The sequence below is a fragment of the Lytechinus variegatus genome, chromosome 7, assembly GCF_018143015.1.
Source record: "Lytechinus variegatus isolate NC3 chromosome 7, Lvar_3.0, whole genome shotgun sequence".
Lineage (NCBI taxonomy): Eukaryota > Metazoa > Echinodermata > Echinoidea > Temnopleuroida > Toxopneustidae > Lytechinus > Lytechinus variegatus.
In genome coordinates this window covers 36,577,168-36,598,042 of record NC_054746.1, presented here as the reverse complement: position 1 = coordinate 36,598,042, position 20,875 = coordinate 36,577,168, and the positions used below count along the sequence as shown (strand labels likewise).

The 20,875-nt window shown below is 35.6% G+C and overlaps 1 protein-coding gene across 3 annotated transcripts; it reads right to left on the bottom strand.

The window, feature by feature from the left end:
* Positions 1-1,089: 1,089 nt before the first annotated feature.
* LOC121419164 (fumarate hydratase, mitochondrial-like) lies at positions 1,090-20,512 on the bottom strand. 3 transcript variants are annotated; one of them, XM_041613501.1, is made up of 11 exons: positions 20,383-20,512; positions 14,288-14,413; positions 13,298-13,408; positions 12,163-12,339; positions 7,238-7,393; positions 6,226-6,337; positions 5,546-5,626; positions 4,657-4,860; positions 3,984-4,215; positions 3,138-3,297; positions 1,101-1,841 (listed from the first exon to the last, which is right to left on the bottom strand). In XM_041613501.1, the coding sequence occupies exons 1-11, from the start codon at positions 20,482-20,484 to the stop codon at positions 1,830-1,832; spliced, it is 1,473 nt and encodes a 490-aa protein (XP_041469435.1). In that variant the 5' UTR covers positions 20,485-20,512; the 3' UTR covers positions 1,101-1,829. The 3 variants fall into 3 exon arrangements, with proteins under 3 accessions (XP_041469434.1, XP_041469436.1, XP_041469435.1); XM_041613500.1 differs by having other exon boundaries at positions 1,090-3,297; positions 20,383-20,511; XM_041613502.1 differs by having other exon boundaries at positions 1,090-3,297; positions 20,394-20,470.
* Positions 20,513-20,875: the final 363 nt, after the last annotated feature.

The following is a 20,875-nucleotide window of genomic DNA, read 5'->3' as shown; positions in this document are numbered from 1 at the left end:
AAAAAAAAAAAACTTGACAGCTCAACAACCAATGATTTTAAATTTGTAATGAGGTTCAACCACCATTAGTGATATTCTGCACAGCTATCATATTTAGCTGTACCGACCGCACAGAAACGTTGTTAGCGCTAAAAGAGAACTAACAGCACTGTTAGCAAGGTTTTGCCCGCACAGAAGCATAATGTTCGCCCAATCACTAGCTAGCGCTGTTAGACTAACATTACAAGGTCACACAGAAGCTAACAGCGCTAATATTTTATCTATTCACTAACAGTGCCAAGGGCACTGATAGTGACAATGTCAGTGAATAATCTTGTGTGTCTTGCGTAAAACTTGTCTCCTTTTTATATCAAGTGCATTAACCCTATCTAGGCCGGGGTATTTTGGGAGTTCATATGGCCGGGGGGGGGGGGGCCTGGGAGGCCCCCCTTAAGATCTCGGCCATCGAACGCGCGATCGCACTGAAAATTGGCATGCAGATTGTCTGGGATATAATCTACAAAACTGTATAGTAATTTATTTCATGCGAATCATTACTATGTAATTATGCTAATTTATGCGTAATTAGTATGCGAAATCATACTTTTTCCTCTAACTCCATAAATAAAGCTCCAAATGTTCTAATTTTTGGCATAGAAACTCTTTGTGATGTTCTTAGCAAGTGTACATGAAAAAAATTGTGATATCAGATCAATTTCTTATGTATTATATTGTTTTTTGCATATTCTTATGTATTTCTTTGTTTTTTGGACCTTTTGTTTTTCATTGTTTTTTCAATGAAATTCATTGGGGACTCTTCTAAGATCATAAACAGCATAAAATACATACATTTAGGCCAGCAAAACTAAAAATAATCATACATTTATGATTTTTGGTTGAAAACACAATTTACATTGACTTTGTACACGAAATCACGTTTTTGAGCAATTTTTGGTCTGACATGCACTTACATAACGTTGCGTAACTTCGGAACCGCGTACCCGGGTGACGCAAAATTGGTCTCAAAAGTTGCGCAAGACTTGAAAGTAAAAAGTCAGCGAGCAGCGCGGTCAAAAAAAATTTGCGCGGAGAAAAAATATCGCGCGACTCGTTGAGGGGGGGGCCTCCGAGGCCCCCCCCTCTGCCTAGATAGGGTAAAAATAGACCTAGATAGAATTAAAAGGGTACTCAAGCCCAGAGGCGCATCTAGTTTCTCCCAAAAGGTGCCCGGAAAGGGGGGGGGGCACATTAATCAGAATTCAGTAATTAACACAATGTCATCACAAAGTAAGAATCAATGTTGCAAATCCAAGCCCGGTTTCATGGGAATAACACATTGAGCCTATGGGAGAAATGCCCATATCAATTCGCACATCATCAATAGAGTACGTCATAGATTTTGCCTAAATATAAGGCTCAAACCCACTAACAACACTTGTGCCTAACAGTGCTTTCTGTATGTTCATTCTGCTCTTGGTGTTAGTGGCTAATTTGTTAGTGACGTCGTTACTGTTTGTTAGTAATGCATAACTTTCTATAAACTGCTCGCATGTTAAATCATCAGTGGCCATGTGTCTTGAACTTGCCCCATACAAAGGTGGTTTAGTTACACTTTCAAATTTCATTGGGTTCAACTTATGATATCTTGGTTGAATGGAGAGATAATGTAAGACATTGGTATCATTTGAAAGCTGAATATCTCGTCTATCATGTCTGCAAATATGAGCATATAACAATAAGAAATAGCGAAATGGCGCTTGATAGAATGAGAAATGGCAAGGATGGTTGAGGAGGGGGAAGGGGAGAAATATTTGAGCATTGTGGTAAATCCTGGAGCAGAAAGTATAACTCTAGAAGTATATCTGTGAACAAAGAATAAAAACAAAAATCAGAAACCAATTACTGTAAAAGATAGGTTTCAGAAAACGTGTCCTTACCAAAAACTTGCAAAAACAGTAATTATAGTGATATAGTCAAGCCATCATCCACACAATGTGAACTCATTCTAAATCAAAAAATGAAAATCTGAGTATAAAAAGCAGATGGATGGGGACCCATATTTTCACTCTCACAATTATTTAATACCTATGATTTATATTAAATGCTGGTCAATAAATGCAAAGTTTGCGATGATGAATTGAATTACTAATAATGCGATGACATTGTAAACAGCACAAGGTATTGTTCATGTCATGATATAAGATTTGGACATTTCAATCAAGGTACCCGTCAAATACTTCAGAGTTAAGAACATGATGGCATGTTTGATGTTTGTCAGTAAAATTACAAAATACTGGTACAGTATGTCACTCAAGATGGTCTTATTGCACTGAGTTGAGGTAACAACTATGTTTCAAAATATTTTTTGAATGATCAAAACATGTATGCAATTACATTACAAAATATTCAACTGAAAAAAATCAAAGATTAAAGCAAAAATGTTTAAATTACAATTTAGTCAATATTTCCTCTATTTGTCTCCCTTTTATGTAGAACTTATCAAACATAAAATTTACACAATGTTGCAATAAGTGATACCATCATTGCCATTTCAAGCATCCAAATGTTTTGCTCATGGTTTATCAATTCTAATAGCATTCTAATTTTCTGCCAGATCTCAAGAATGAAACAATTGCTTATAATGTGACATACACAATAACATGCCATTGACTTTGTTTCATATCCATAAACATGTCAATATGTGTTGTTAGGCAATCAAATTACAAACAGAAGATATGCATTTAGAGTCCAATTAGAGTCCATACTAGGGATTTAAAAAATAAAATAAAAATTCCAATTTTGTGAGGTCCAATTTGTGGATTTTTCGAATGCCCTTTGCAATTTTCTTCATCTTGGACCTGGCAACACTTTGCACAATAACAAAAAATACAACTACCAACATCTGCAACAAAGATGATCATAACATGTCTGTTACATTTCCTGACAAAAATAAACAATCTCCCCCAAACCCTGTAATCAACAATATACATTGTATCATTCTCTTCAATATAGTACAGTGCCTTTGCTTTTTTTATAGCTGAGATGCAAGCAAAATATCACAACAAAAAAAAAATCCACATATTTTGAGACACAAATGCTTGACACCAGCAATGCATTGTTTACATTCATTTAGGACCTAGCATGAGTTCTGGACGTACTATCTCATCAAACTTCTCTTCTGTGAGATGACCCAAAGATACAGCTGCTTTCTTCAATGTGGTTCCTTCCCGGTGAGCATACTTGGCTATCTGGGCAGCTTTGTCATAGCCTATGTGCTGGTTAAGAGCAGTTACCAACATCAATGATTCATGCAGATATCTACACATACAAAAGAATGAAATAGGAAGAGAGATTATGATCACACTTTGAACAAATGTGAACGAGGATCTTTATATCATATACAAATTTTAATTCATGTAGTGGTCTATCAGATATTAATGACAAATTAAAAACATGACCATTTTATATTAAGGGTCTACATAGTGCAAAGATGACACTGGTTTTATTTTTGCTTGACAGATAATATGATATTTGAACACATACACCTAAGAGCATTTAGCACTTAATGATACAATATTCAGCAGTTAACTGTGTACATGATCATACTGGTCTGACTTTTTTTTTCTATGATCTATCATAGGAAATGTTAGACAAATCAATTTAGTTTCAACATATCCTAACTTTGTAGAGTCATCATAAAACCTCTGTACTTGAAATCAATATGGCTCATAAATCACAAATGTATACTTAGAAGTCCATTCTAAATCTATAAGGGTAGTCACATGTGACATTGATGCCAGTGCCTATGCTTCTTTGATAATATGTTTACAGGACTTCTCGTCATAAGGTCATTATATTACATCCTCTTGCAATCTATAATAGATTGAATACAAAAACATAATAATTGAGTATAAAAGCATGAGCCCTTCCTGTCACATATGGATACTCATATCAAGACTGGTTTATACAAGTGTTGGACTCGGTACACCTTGTATATAATTTACCTGTCAATTTTCTCGCTGTTAGCTTGGATACCATTCACACAGTTCTTGGTGAATGACACACAGGAATCTCCAAGAAGCCTCACAGATTGCAAGACATTAGCAACCATCATGGGTTTGAATACATTCAGTTCAAAATGGCCGTTACTTCCTCCGACAGTCACTGCTGTCTGGTTACCCATGACCTGAGCTGCTACCATGGTGATGGCCTCACACTGGGTGGGGTTTACTTTCCCTGATATTACGAGAAAACAATATGAAAGATAAGAATTAAATCAGAATTGCATTATCCCCACTACCAACAAATACAACAATTAGACTACAGCAGAGAATGAAAAGACATTTGCAAATTTTTCTAACTTTCCCTCAGTATAAAAAGTTATGATTTTCACAACTCATCTATCAGATGTAAGTAAAACAAGGGTGATGGTTTCAGTGGTGCAAGTGAATTGAATGCACGGCCAGCATGGGAACAACTGGGCTAAACAATTCTTATCTTGAATTAATATTTTACCACGTGGGTCCTGTTGCATTTAGCCGTAGTCCCCTACTTTTGATCAACATTTCACCAATATCCATCAAATTCAGAAGAGCAGGAAGCAGAATGAAAATCAATTTATATGTGACAACTCTTTCAAGCAACATATTGAATCAGAATTATCTCCTGCATACCAACCTGGCATAATGCTGCTTCCTGGTTCATTTTCAGGCAAGGCCAGCTCACCGAGACCACACCTTGGCCCTGAACCCAAGAATCGGATGTCATTGGCGATCTTCATAATGCTACAGGCAGTAACATTCAGAGCACCATGTACTGCAACTAAGGCATCATGTGCAGCTAATGCTTCAAACTTGTTGGGAGCAGTTGTGAAGGGTAATCCTGGAATGATTTTTAAAGGTTTATTAAAAAGAATTATTCATAAAACTAACAGATATATAAACATAAAGAAAGTCTGTCTTTTAGCAAGATGAAATATAATCAATGCCACAGCTCAAAATTTTCATGCAAATAAGGAAAATATTAAATTTTAAAAAGTTTCATATTAGAATGTACTTAAATGCACTCATGTTTTGGAAATGTATATGATACTGCTAAAGCATAATGATAGAATAATCCACAAAGATAAATGTTATCCAATATGCTTGTTTTTGTGTGTAGTGCAAGAGTCTTTGCGATAAGATAGTATTTCTACTTTTTTTTTACCCATCCCCAACTCTTTCTTTTGGTAACACAGTGAAATGGCAAGTTCCGATTTAACTGTCTAATTCATATCTGAAAATATGCATTACTTCAAAGAGTGCCTACAAATATAAGTTAACAACCAATAAGCTGACTAATCACCTGCTAAACGGAATCACTTTTTTTATTTTTAGATCAGATGAGGTTAAGTCTACAATATTTTTGTGGTCCCAAGCGAATTGACTCAGGCTGTCTTACCTCTTTATACAAAGCTGCAAGCTCTACATAAATTCAAGTATCATAACAAGCATTTTGGGTCTTCACACTGTAAATACTTGATTACACAGAGGCCTTCAATGTCTAACTAAAGCATCCTTTTTCTTACCTGTATATTCAGCTACTTTAGCTGCTACCTTTTCAGCAAATCCTATCCTAGTATTCAAACCAGTACCTACTGCAGTTCCCCCTGTTCAATGATTAAGAGGGATACAATATCAAACCAACGGTGCTTAATAAGACTTACTCTAGCTTTGTACTTGTACCACATGATGTCACTGGTACCCAATGTCCCAACTTCATTTTTATGCATTGCTACAAACCTTTATTTCACAATGAATATAATTGAATTCCAATGTTATTAAAATCAACTTCAGTCAACACTGAATTATCTTTTTTTCTTTACTATTTAATAGAAAAATACAAAGACAATAATACTGGCCAAAATATAGTGCAAAATATACGAGCTATGACAAGGTAAATTAGAATCACGATATACATGAATGATATTGTTACCAAATTTAGCAGACTTCTCTGAATCAGAATAGGATCGATCATGAATCATAGAATATTTAACATTAAAACAATAACAGGAGAGAGTGACTGGCAGCAGTAGTAAAGGATTGACTGAAGATGGATGTTGTTTGGATACATAACAATCTTGATCAACAAATTGGGGAAAAAAGACAAGTTGACAACATTCAAACTTAAAATGATATGCTAAAATACAACACAGTAATGATTTTTTTTAATGAAAAGTTTTCATACAAATAATATAGTACTACAAACCTGCTGCTAATTCATACAATCTTGGTAGGGTTGCAGTAACCCTCTGAATACCATTCTCAATCTGTGTTCTGTAACCACTGAATTCTTGACCCAATGTCATCGGTGTTGCATCCTGGTAGGACAATAATTAAAACAAATCAAAAAAACTACTTATAAACATCAGTTATCAAAAAGGAATATAATCAAATCGCGTAAGGATCCTTAGTCATAAAGATGATTGTCATAGAATATGAAGAACTCTATCACCATTCCCTCCCCCTTCACACCTTCTCCGTTTCTCCATCTATGACTGTATGAGCAGAAATTTTGTAGTCATTTAATTGTTACTACTGTACATTTCCTTTCCTGTGTCATAGCCACCATTGCTCATAAAAACCAAACCAGAATTGCAAAAATATCAACTTTACTGTCTATTCAAATTGCTTAAGAGTGAAAACCCTTACAAATATTGGGATGGCCAAACATCAGCTTATGCATTATTTGTCCAGGTCACCATAGTAAATATAATTATCAGTTTCTTAACTCTGCTTATACAACTGTAACATTCTGATCAAAGATTTCATTAAGACACAAAACCTTTCTTCTCCTAATTGATACCAACATATCCTCATAATTGATCAATTGATACTTTTCATTTCTATTCCCCTCCCCCCCCACACGACCCATACGGGTCGTGTGGTCCAGTGGTTTGAGCATTGGACTCATAATCGCAAGGTTGTGAGAATGTGAGTTCGAATCCCAACTCTGCCATTGTCTCCACTTTGATAAAAAGGCCCAAGAGTAATATCTGTCGTCTATTATGTCAGCCACTGTGGCTGATTAACCTAGATGTAAATTGTTTCCAAGGTAATTGGTTATATACCAGCTTGGCATTTACCAGCAAACAATGCTGTCCTGCCAAGTTCCTACGGGAGTTACCAGAACAGAACAGAACAGAAAAACACTATGTACAAACTCAAATTGCCTAAGAAGATCAGATTCATAAATCTGCATGTTCATTTTTATAATATACCTGTGTATGTGTCCTGCCAATCTTGATAATATCTTTGAATTCTTCCTCTTTGCTTCTTAATGCATCCCGGAACAGACAGAGACCAGGCATCAACCTCTGTTGTATCTCCAATGCAACCGCTATATGCATGGCAGTAGGGAATGTATCATTGGAACTCTGTAGATATAGGAACAAAATGGTCAATTCGTCGGCGGTCATCCAAACCATTGTATTGCAATATGATACAGTAAAATAAAAATTGACTGATACAACGGTTCAGATGAATGCAAAGATTTGAACAAGAAAAAGAAAGGACAAGTCTATGTGTTTTGTGTTGCAGAAAGAGCACAAATATCACAAAATTTGGGAAGAACTAGTGATTTCCTTTTCAAAATGATTTTTTTAAAATACAAAAAAAAAAACAGTTAGATACATACAAACATCAGATAAACCCAAAAGTCTTTGCAGAGTGCTTGATAAAATATTTTAGCAGTGAAGTAAAACTAAGACTGTATACATGTTGCAAAAGAACAGAATTTGAATACAATTATAATTTGCACTGTAGAATATTGATATTTATTCAGATTTATATGTGTTGTGATTTTTGAAAAGTGTTGTCATATAAAGGGATGGTCTGGGCTGAAAGTATTTATAGCTTAATAAATAGAGTAGAATTCATTGAGCAAAATGCCGAAAGAAAATTTCATCAAAATCAGATATCAAATAACTAAGTTATTGAATTTTAAAGTTTAGCAATATTTTGTGAAAACAGTTGTCATGAATATTCATTAGGTTGGCTGATGATGTCACATCCCCACTTTTTCTTTTGTATTTTATTATATGAAATTGATTTATTCAAATTTTTTCCTCCCAGAACTAGAACAAGGCAAACGCCAAGCATTGTCTCGCCTGCATATTGCAGTCATGAAGAGAATGTATGTAAAAACTAGGCTATATGACTTCCGAGGCTGTCAGCAGTTTAAGGGGTGAATTGTGGTTCTGACAGTTTACATATGCAATAATGCTATAGGCCTACTTTATCCCTAGGAAATGAGATAACACTAAGAATGCTGTTAATACTATGAAGCTATAATGATTTCCATGGAAGTAAGGAAATGAATGTTAGTGAAAAAGAATGTAATTCATAATAATGTGAGTGAAAACTTTGACAGCTTTTCTATTGTACCTTTGGCAAATTTGTGTGAATATTATAAATGGTGCCAACTATAGCTCATTAAATAAATAACAACAGCTTTTAAAGTAGAAATATATTGAAAATCGTAAAACTGGAGAATCATATATCACAATAAAGGAGAAAATAAGGAGAACACGATGGTGTACATCATTTATCATGGAGACGGATGAAACTCAGTTAATTGATAGTTTAAAGTTCTCTCTCTGAATGCTTCAAACACGCAGAATTACGTCCGCGAAATTGGGGATTTTTTATGACGTCACTGTCTGTACGAGAGGCGTGATTGGCTCTCCCACGTGAAGCTCCACTTGCATGCAAAACCTGTTGCAAGGGTACATTTTCTCCACATTGTCACTGAATACTTCGATCCCGAAATGATCGAAAGAAAACCCAGAATTTTATCTAGATTTGGATTTTCAAATTGATGATTTTGAGATGAAGAGAATGATGATGAAGTGAAACAACACAGTGACGTAGTTGGAGGTAAATTGGGGGAATTACGCCGATGATGATGATGAAAATTCAACTTGCAACACAATCACAAGTAAAGTCATGTACATACCGATTCGCTACCAATTCATGCTGCTGGAAGTGCTAGCTACACCGCGCGGGCCAAATTGAATTCATGCTGAACATGAATAACCACATCCAGACAGTCTATCATAAGAAGGAAAATGATATAACTGTACTTACAAACAAGTGAATAATCCGAACCTGAAGGCAAATCAACAAATAGTACCAGACGATATGGCATATGCACTGACGATAAACTTCATCCGGCTGGATAGATTGTCACTCGTTCTGTTAGATGTAACTTTTATCTCATTAATTTGACAAAATTACGAAACTCGGGGAATTATTATTCTATATAAAAATATAGTAACATCTCATCATTTTTTGAATTACGATAAAACCTGTTTTGAAGGAAAACGTTGAGGTAAATTAGATGTAAAAGATCATCCCATCATGCGTAGCATTATGTGATCGTAAACAAACCATCACAACAACACATGCCGTATTGTTTGCTCGCCTTGGCTGAGACTGAGAGAATAGATCTATGCACGTTTTGCACAGCTCTCAATCAGCAAGGAAGGAATACGTGCATGTTTGCGATGGTTTGTTTGCAATGACATACAAGCTACGCATGTTGGGGGGGGATTTAAAAGTAATTTTAGTTTATCTCAACGTTTTCCTTCAAAAGAGGTTTTATCGTAATACAAAAAATAATAAGAGATGTTACTATATTTTTATATATATAAATAATTCCCCGAGTTTCGTAATTTTGTCAAATTAATGAGTTACAAATTACATCTAACAGAACGAGTGACAATCTATCCCAGCCACATGAAGTTTATCGTCGGTGCATATCGTCTGCTGCTATTCGTCGAGTTGATTTGCTTTCAGGTTAATTCGGATTATTCACTTGTATGTAAGTACAGTTATATCATTATTTTCCTTCTTATGATAGACTCTCTCTGGATGTGGTTATTCATTTTCATGGATTTAATTTGGCCCGCGCGGTGTACGTATAGCTACCACTTGTAGCAGCAGCTGCATGAGTTGGTAGCGAATCGGCATGTACATGACTTTACTTGTGATCGTCAGGCAAGTTGAATTTTCATCATAATCATCGGCATTGTTCCCCCATTATTTACCTCCAACTACCTCACTGTGTTGTTCACTTCATCATCATTCTCTTCATCTTTAAAATCATCAATTTGAAAATCCAAATCTAGATAAAATTCTGGGTTTTCTTTCATTTCGTGATAGAAGTATTCAGTGACAGTGTGGAGAAAACGTACCCACGCAACAGGTTTTGCATGCAAGTGGAGCTTCACATGGGAGAGCCAATCACGCCTCTCGTACAGACAGTGACGTCATCAAATTCCAGTCAATTCAGAGACCGATGCAAGGCATATTTCGGAGGGGCATTTTAGCGTTTTTTAATCGGCGATTTTCACCTTTTTGTATTATTTTCGGTATTTTTGAATGACCCACTGATGATCCCCACATCATTACCTTTCCATTGATATATAATAAGACCACATTCATAATCAATATATTTCTCCTTTAAAGAATAAACAAGTAAAATACAAAATCTGGTTCAAGTATAGAGTACTGAGTTCTGAAGTAAAATGTTCATTGACCTTTGACCTTAATCAAATTCAACTCACATTCGAACTTGACCTGCACCTTCAAAAGATGGACCTCTTGTATGAATTTGGCAATCCTACCTCAAAGCTGTAGAAAGTTATTGGGTGTACAATACAGCACAGTGCCAGTCATGGAAAGTTCATTGACCTTTGACCTCATTCAAATTCGACTCATATTCAAACTTGACCTGTGCCTTCAGGAGATGGACCTCTGGTATGAATTTGGTGATCCCACCTCGAAGCTGTAGAAAGTTATTGGGTGTACAACACAGCACAATGCCAGTCATGGAAAGTTCATTGACCTTTGAACTTTAACCTTATTCAAATTCGACTCATATACGAACATGACCTGTGCCTTCAGGAGATGGACCTCTGGTATGAATTTGGCGATCCCATCTCGAAGCTATAGAAAGTTATTGGATGTACAACACAGCACAGTGCCAGTCATGGAAAGTTCATTGACCATTGACCTTATTCAAATTCGACTCATATTCGAACTTGACCTGTGCCTTCAGGAGATGGACCTCTGGTATGAATTTGGTGATCCCACCTCGAAGCTGTAGAAAGTTATTGGGTGTACAACACAGCACAGTGCCAGTCATGGAAAGTTCATTGACCTTTAACCTTATTCAAATTCGACTCATATTCAAACTTGACCTGTGCCTTCAAGAGATGGACCTCTGGTATGAATTTGGCGATCCCATCTTGAAGCTATAGAAAGTTATTGGATGTACAGCACAGCACAGTGCCAGTCATGGAAAGTTCATTGACCTTTGACCTTATTCAAATTCGACTCATATCCAAACTTTACCTGTGCCTTCAGGAGATGGACCTCTGGTATGAATTTGGTGATCCCACCTCGAAGCTGTAGAAAGTTATTGGGAGTACAACATAGCACAGTGCCAGTCATGGAAAGTTCATTGACCTTTGACCTTATTCAAATTCAACTCATATTCGAACTTGACCTGTGCTTTCATGAGATGGACCTCTGGTATGAATTTGATGATCCCACCTCGAAGCTGTAGAAAGTTATTGGGTGTACAACACAACTGTTGACGCCGCCGACACCGGAAATAGTGATACCTATGTATCGATCCGCTACGCAGGCGAGACAGATATTGGATAGATAACTGATTTAGTGCATTAGATATTTATTGCTGCAACTTATTTCATTATAAGGGAGACATATTATTCACACAAGTATGAAATAATGAAAAAAATATGATTTTATGTAATAACATAAGAAAACAGAAAGTGGAGATGTGACATCATCAGCCCACCTAATGAATATTCATGACGACTGTTTTCACAAAATATTGCTAAACTTTAAACTTCAATAAATTTATTATTTTTATCTGATTTTTATGAAATTTTCGGCATTTTGCTCAGTGAATGCTACTCTATGTATTAAGATATAAATATTTTCAGCCAGGACCATCCCTTTAAAACTCATCATAGCGCTATTATTATTATCATTATCATTTTGTGGGGTAACCAAATTAAGATTTTACTTTATATTACATAAAAACAAGTGCCATAAAATCTGCTTCTAAAAAGTAATACCAATGTAATCATATCACAACTTTATTGTACTGTACCTGGCTCTTATTGACATCATCGTTAGGATGAATAGGAGTTTTACTTCCTAGTTCTCCACCCATCATCATGATAGCTCTATTGCTAATTACTTCATTTACATTCATATTAGTCTGTGTACCAGACCCTGTTTGCCAAATCACTAAAGGGAAGTGATCATTCAATGTACCAGCAATCACCTGTAAAAAAGAGGGGGGGGGGACAGGGAGAAAGAACAAAAGATATGATTAAAAATTAAGATTTTTTGTTACGTTCATGGACCCATGATTTGATCAATCCATGCGCATCTTGTAAAAAGGGGGTTGTTGCTCTGACAGTTATCTACTACTACTTGAGCAATGGTTTCATTTTTAAAATAATATCCTTGGTCTTATTTTTTCAAACTTACCAATCCTTCATTTTCTATTACACATGATAAGACTAGAAAAGGATGTCAGAGCAAATTCTCTTCAGTTTTCATTTAATTGGCATATACATTTTACACACTTTCATTTCTGTAGTGTTATACCTTTTATACATTTCAAATTCAAAGGGAAATTCATATTGCAGGAAATATAAAAAAATATGAGCATTCATGTTTTTTTTATTAATATCAAAGAAGAATCTTATACCAGTAGAAATAAGATCTGATGAAAAATTACAAATGATTGCTCTAACATTCAAGTTATGCCAGCCACACAAAGAAAAAAAACCTATCTGAAATTTTCTATTGGAAAATTTGTCTGTATCAGTACTCCTTTTGCCTTTCAAAATTTATATTTTTTATGACAATGCCACTTTACTATAGAGGTCATTCTATAATACAGCACAAATGGAAAAAAAAAGTTTTAAGAATCTTCAAGGCCAATGAGAGGGGCATGATGGCCAGTCAACAAGACACCCACTGAAATGGCCTTTGATAGCCTTGGATTAATTCAAGGCCTGGTACTATTCATTTACCTGTGCAGTACATTTGACTAACTGCAAAATGAGTTAATTTCCTATCATTTCGGTGATTCAAAAATCTTACAGCACAGAGTAAATTGAAAGTGCTTTTAAATCAAAATTTCCTTATTTGTGTGGAACAATTTCTTCGGTTTCATTGTCATGACCAGGAGTCTTGTTTATCTAGTTATGTAGGCTCATATTAATACTCACCTCATCTGCAGCTTTGGTGATAAAGTTGGCCTTATCCACATCCAAACCAAATTCAGTGTTGACTTCAGCTGCACAACGTTTTAATATCCCAAATGATTTTATGATAGGAATCTGAAAAACATTTAAGTGAAAGGATACAGTCAAACCTGATTTATAATCAGTGACCATCAATCTGTAGAGTTCAAACTTTTGGTCTCCCTAACATAGCATTCCCCCAATGAAACATACTTTACATGAACCTGTCTGTAAAGACCACCTGCCCATAAAGACAATTTATTTCTTGTCTCCCTTGACTGGTGTTTCAATACTAGATTTTATTTATAATACTGAAACTGAAAATCATAAGTGTACAGTTATTCTTCCACTGGCAAATTCACTTTTTCTTTAATATCAGATAAAATAATTTCCAATAAAAGAAAAGATTACCTTTCCATTTTTGTGACTGTTTATAACCCTACATACTTGTCTCACTTAGGTCTCCCACAAGAGCAAAGACACAATGAGTTTTTATGATTCTAGTATTGATTAGTTTACTTGGATTTGTACTGAACATGATGTAATTAAAGTATGCCCAGTTTCAGGACAATAATCCCTTCACATAAGTTTACATTGAAGTTCTAATCCACCTTTTGTCACCTTTGCCCAAAACCCTATTAGACAAAGATTAGAAGTTTATCAATTTTTTTTCAAAGCTAATATTCAAAATTAAATAATTGTGAATAACATTGTGAAACACCTCCCTGGTGTCTGTTTTAAGACATCTAGCCGGTGCAAAAAAGGGTACTGATTATGAAAATCTTGAGGAAATATTTAGAAATTACATACTGTACATTAGTCATTAACAACTTAATTGATAATATCTCAAACAGTTTTGGACAATGGAGATAAATATCATGAAGTTATAAAACTAGCAAATACCAATATGATTGACAAAACTATTGTGTATTTTAACATCTGTGAGGAATTTCTTTACTTTAATATAATACTTACAGGCATGCGTTCTGTCTCCCCACCAATGTCAAAATTGGCAAGAGAGCGAGCTGTCATTGCTCCATAGTACTTGTCTGCAGGTACTGATATGTCCCCAAAGGTATCCCTTTCCACTCTGTATTGGGCCTATTGGAAAAGGGGGGGGGGGGAGAGAACAAAAGGATAAGATAAGTGCATGACTATCATCTAAATGTAGAATATTGGGGTGAGCACATAATGCGCCCGCCTGTAACGCGCAAAATGGAGTTATTGGTCAAGCAAGAAAAGTGAAAGGTGGTGACTTAAATTGTACATGTATGAGGCAGAGCCTAAGTTAAGTTAAACTTAAGTTATCAAGTTTAAAAGGATTTCAGAAGGGTAAGATTGGTAAGATCTACCAATGCTAAGAACTATTTTTGCTCAAAGTACTTTCATTTTTACAGCCCCCAAATTTTGGAACTCTCTCCACAATGATATTCAACAGGCCCCCTCCATTAACTCCTTTAAGAGAAAATTAAAAGTATTTTTGTTAGTATCCTACAAACGAAGTTGATTTGTTTGTAGGTCCTGATTATCTTGTATCCATCTTGTATTTAACACTAAATTTTCCTTTATCACCCGGGTATCAATCCCAAATCTGTGTTTTCATGCTAGCGCTCTCGTTGATCCATGTTCAAATTTTGTCCCCCCCCCCTCTCTCTCTCCCTCTATCGGTCAGCCTAATTCTTTTTTTTCTCTCTCTCCTCCATCCTCTAATATGTCACTATATTTTTTTCTTTGTTCGCGTGTCTGTATGTGTGTGTGTCTTTGATAATACATGTCCCGTATTTTTGTCACCTTATTTCCATTTTTTGCTATCATTTCCTTTCTTACTCGAAAATAGTTTTTCCTATTATATTTATCACATTTTACTTTCCCATTTTTATGATATTGTATATTCGTTCAGCCGAATGAATTTCCATATTTACTTAATTTGTATTGCTTTGTCTTGTCTTATTTGCTTTATATAAATTATTTATTCAACTAGCTATAGGGGATCCACACTCTACAAGCAATGCTTTTTTAGTGGATCCCCTCATTTCCATATACGCCTTTTTATACAAGCGTTTGTTATATAATTATGCTAAGTTAAAAATTATTTTGTATTCGTACTTTGATTTGTATTTGCATTCGATTTATATTTGTTTTGGAAATGAAATAAACTTCTTGAATCTTGAATCTGAAAACTTGTCGCTGTGACCTTGAGCTTTGACCTCAAAATCAATAGGCTTCCTGGGATCCATGCTAGTATCATGTGATACACTTAAGAATATGAGCCTTATTTAAGTTAAACTGAAGTTATCTTGTTTACAAGAACTTCAGAAGGGTAAGATAAAAATGTGACTGTGACCTGCTTTTTGACCTCAAAATCGATATAATTCCTGGGATCCATGCTAGTATCATACAAGTCAAATTATATGAGCCTAGATTAAGTTCAACTAAAAATATCGCGTTTACAGGGACTGTAGAAGGGTAAAATGAAAATATGTCATTGAGACCTAACATTTGGACCTCAAAATCAATAAGCTCCTAGGATCTATGCTAGTATTTATACACATCAAATTATATGAGCCTAGGTTAAGTTCAACTAAAAATATCGCATTAACAAAGAAAAGTTAATGGACGAACACCCAGCGTGATACCATAATACATCCTGTAGGACGGGTGTATAAAAACCCTTCTTTTCCCTTCCTATTGACATTTTAATATACAATTTATTTCAATAAAAAACGTTATGTCTCCAGATATGTAGACTTTTTTATAAGAATGATAGATGCAATAAAGGTCTTCTTTATCAGAAGACATTGATTCAATTGCAACTTTTATTCAAGTATGACCAAATACTGACCTTTTTTGTCTAGGATGTAAAAAATATCTTTGCACTAAATGGAATGAAATGTTTATCTTTAAAGGTTTTCATGGTGGAGAGAATAATGGAAGTTTTTTAGGTAAGCACCATATATGGAGTCCTGAAAAGGACTATTAGTTTATATCTTTCTTTGATGTTTTGGTAGCTTATAAAAGAACTGTTATTGATGTTTCCACCAGCGTGTTCTGGTCGTCAGCAGAAATGACGATCCATTTGAATACTTGGGTATAAAGCAGGTGGTACTGTAATGAAGAAGGTTCAACCATTAGGAAGAAGGCAGGAATGAAGAAGGTAATTAAGGTTCAACCAATAGGAAGGCAGGAATGAAGAAGGTAATCAAGGTTCAACCAATAGGAAGGCAGGAATAGAGAAGGTAATCAAGGTTCAACCAATAGGAAGGCAGGAATGAAGAAGGTATTACCTTCTTCATTCCTGCCTTTCTACAAAACTGAACCTTAATAACCGTCTTCATTAACCACCTGCTTATATACCCAAGTACCAAAACATCAAGAAAGATAACAGCCCTTTTCATGACTACATACTGTACATGGTGTTTACTGAAAAAACTTCCCTTATGGAATGAAATGGGCATAAAGCAGCAGTCTGAATTGAGTACAGCCACTCAATCATGCATAACCATAAAAGAAATAAAAAATTAAATTATTGAAATGAATTAACAGATACATCACAAATAAACATACATGTATGCAAACAACACTCATCAAAATGCGATTAACCCATGAAGACTGCAACAATTTCATCCATTTCTTTCAATATGGTGCAAGTCATCTTTTACACCCTAGGGGCTTGGGGCATTTTTGCAACATTTTCTTCCATCAATTATTTGATGGATCTGACAAACCTTCCTCATTTTGATTGGCCGAGAATCAATTTTACTATGGTAACTTAAGATCATACATCCTGATCTGACAAGTCCTTTCAAGATATACTTTGCTGGAAAATTAACATGATTGTTCAGACATGAATGGACAAAAATCATACCCTTGTTCTTGGAAATATTGCCATTTCGATAACCTTTTCAGTTGAAAATGGTATTACAAAAATGGTATCATATTGCCAAATTAATACAAAAAAGTTAGACCTACAACTTTATATATCAGAAGAACTACACTTTTCTCAGATCATTTCACTTTGTTTTGATTTAAAATATCCTCATTTTGGTTCTTGAAAATGGGCTAAACATCTACAGGATCAATTTTAAAACCTTGGAGATGTAAACCAAAGTTTGAAAATAATTGGGAGTTGGTTTCAATGACTATGTGTATAGAGCGAATCTGTGCAACACAACATATTAACTCTAGAACAGCATGACCTACATACAGCGTGTACAAGGTACATTTTGTATACACTGAATGTACAGTGCAGCTAATAATAGCATGTGTATAGGAGATACACACATCAGAAGGCAGTCAACATAGCCAACGGACTTTTTGAATTGGAGAAAACTGGTCATAAGCTGGAACCCATCTACGAGACAGTTCTCGAAATCAAGCTAATAAATTGCTACTTGTATCTTAATTATAGTTTTTCATCCTATATTGTGATCTGTTTCAGGGTTTTTGAGGACAAATACAGGAACTCATGAATACACATGTTTCGTCTCAGTTTGAGAATTTTTTAAATCAGCTGCTCACAAAGTTAAACGATCCCTTTAAATTCCAAAAGCCAGTTTTGAACAGGCAGCAAGTGCATTCAAATCTGTCTGAGGGATTTCAGTCATTTTACTACTGTCAGTGTTATAATTTATAGATCTAAACCTCTTCCACAATTTTAGACAAGGGGACATATGGTATGGTAGTGGATCATATTACCAAACACTTTTCATGAATTCAATCATATCAAACACATTATTCTTATGAAATTTATCAATCTTCACCATAAATACACAATTACCTAAAAATATAATTATGTACAAATTTTGTTGAATTTTTTTTTTTTACGATATTAGCTTCAAATCAGACCCCTCTTCACATGTGAAATATTCTGGGGTGGTATTCTGAGATCCATTTTATCTCAGATAAAATAAAATATTTTATCTCCGTTAAAATCAGTGAGATAAAATACCCTTAAAATCTCTCCGAATTGGTATTCTGAGAACCATTTTATCTTCATTTTATCTCTGTAAGACACACCTATTTTTTAATCAATATCCAATTAGAAACGCGCTTTTATAGCTCTCTCATATCACTCAACCAATTAAAATCCATTCCGCCAGGAGGTGTGGCAAAGGGGTGAGATTGCGTCAATTTATTGACTTCAAATACGCTTGCACTATACGCTTGCGCGTCTTTACGGAGATTTCTTTTTAACAAAAAGGACAATACTCACATCTTTTTTCGAAGTCTATATCGCATCTTTTCAAGCATCATTTCAAAGACAATATTAGTCAAGAAAAGTCTTATGAAATACTCTCTGATTGTACAGGAACAACGTTAAGGTGTTATTCTCAATAAATATATAATTTTTCTTCATTTTCATGTCATCATTTGGGGTTAATTTACCTAGAAATACTGGTGAAATCAACGTCACAGAGATAAAATAGCCTCTACCCTCTTTTAAGTTTATTTTATTTTTTCTTCAAAGTAACGTGGGCGCAAGCACATCATCTGCGTTGCAATGGCCAGATACGCGATGGGTATGTGTACACAGGCATTGTTCTGTTGCGTATCATCTGTAGACACGCAAGATAAAATTTATACGCAAGATAAAAACTAAAATTTTATCTGAGAGATAAAATCTTGTCTCAGAATACCAATTTCATTTTAAGAGATAAAATAAAATATTTTAAAGATAAAATGACCTCAGAATACCACCCCTGGTCACTTGAAAAAGGTATTGTATTACCGAACATGTGTTTTCTATAGGAAAAATTGAGAACACAACAAAATCAATGATGAGCTATTTTGACCATATTATATTATTCTTAGAATATCAAGACTTTTGAAAATGTGTTTTTTGACCATTTTTCATCATCTTTCTATTCAAGTTCTCTTTGGAAGGATGTTGCAAAGTTTTGAGCGTATGAAATTATTTTCAGTCACAAAAACACACAGATTTCACATCCCAGCGTCACGTGCAGTGACCTGTCCTAGCCAGACCGTCAAGGCTCCTAGAGAGTAAAAATCATTTATGGTAGTGTGACCATAATTCACGCGTTACCTAATTTTGCACACGGGCGAATACCTCAATTTCTAATTAACATTTTGAAAAACTGATATCACCAACAGAAAGAGCAACTTAAAATTTCCCAGTTTGGTTGTTTTCTTGAAGGCAAGGTCTGTATTATTAATGAAAATATAGGCAAAACATTGGCAAATTTTGTTACCTTTTGCGTCCGCTCCGAGAAAATCGAACCTTCTCGGCAAGCATCAAGAATACGCAAGTTTGCAAGCGGAGGTATCCAAATAAGTAAAATGTGATTACAACCGAGTTTATGGCATTTTAACCTCCATCTGATAGTAATACAATTATCTTACCTTTGTCTGCTTGATTTCTTTTTTAAAGCCTTGCAAAACGATCATGCGCAAATTAAGGTCACACTTTTTAATGACACTTTTCAGCCGAGCGCGCACTAGTCGATCACTATAATAAAATAATGCGAGCGCAAAGCACGAGCTGAAAATTTAGGAAATTCAGACATGTAGAGGGGCATTCTAAGGCTTGTTTGTAGGTATTCACTAAGACCATAGATCGCGATACCCCGGTGTACCGATACCAGCGATACCCTAAGGCTTGAGCTACGTTATTCCGTCAAGCGAATTTGACTCTGTCTTTAGGATCTTGTCTTCCGTTTGGTATTCATGATTTTGATTAATTTTGTGTGAGCTGTGAGAAATTTTTGATTGAAAATCAACTTCATGATTTTTAAAATGTGCGCAAAGTATGGTCACCCCATCATACTAACGTGTGCTTGAGTCTCACGTTAGTAAATGATCCTGCCGGCTACGTGCACCCTCGCCAGCTTCAAATCCGCACCTGACCCGGGCGCCGGGGCGGCCAGGCCAGCGCATGAGGCCAGCGGGTCGCGATGGCTCCGCTAGCGCTCCACGGGCTCGAAAAGCAATTACCGGTACCGTACGGTATCAAACGAAAGTTAGACTTGATTACCACGTCTCATTGGGGGGTTTTCCTTTTCCGACAACCATCCCATTCTACAAAAAAGAACGCATTGTATGAATAAAATTACCATATTCCTACACAGTCTATAGGGATAATTCAGCAACTCCGAAAAGTGGATCTGAAGTGGCACTATTCCTCCTCGGCTTCGCGTTAATCCTTGTCGAATCATACCGGTATTCGAATAATCGGCGCGGCCGGCCGCGCCGCTTCGCACTGTACCAGCGTGCAGCCCGGCCCCAAAAGGCGCCAGCCTAATAGACCTGGGGCCGGGCGGTATTCTGAAAGCTCAATTAGCGGTCAATTAGCATTTTGGTATTCTGAAAAGTCACTTAAGTGCCCTTTCCTTATTTGGCAGGGTTGCGTTGCGCGCACTTGCAATAGTACGCGTTTTGACCGCGCGAAGACTTAATTGAGTAGTTACGAGACTTTTGGTATTCTGAAAAGTCTCATAGCGCTCAATTAGCGGACTTTCCAGTGGGGGAAGATAATGGTGATAAGAGGTCCATTAAGTCTCATCATATCTTGATAAATGTGGCTTTCATTTCGTATAAATATCATCA

Bases quoted from the DNA above. Each gene is read 5' to 3' on its own strand.
- LOC121419164 (XM_041613500.1), bottom strand. From the start codon at position 20,484: ATGATTCGACAAGGATTAACGCGAAGCCGAGGAGGAATAGTGCCACTT. The intron at 12,340-13,297 runs GTGAGTATTAAT...TCTTTTTTACAG, and splicing joins TCACCAAAGCTGCAGATGAG to GTGATTGCTGGTACATTGAA. The intron at 4,861-5,545 runs GTAAGAAAAAGG...AAATCATTCCAG, and splicing joins TAAAGTAGCTGAATATACAG to GATTACCCTTCACAACTGCT.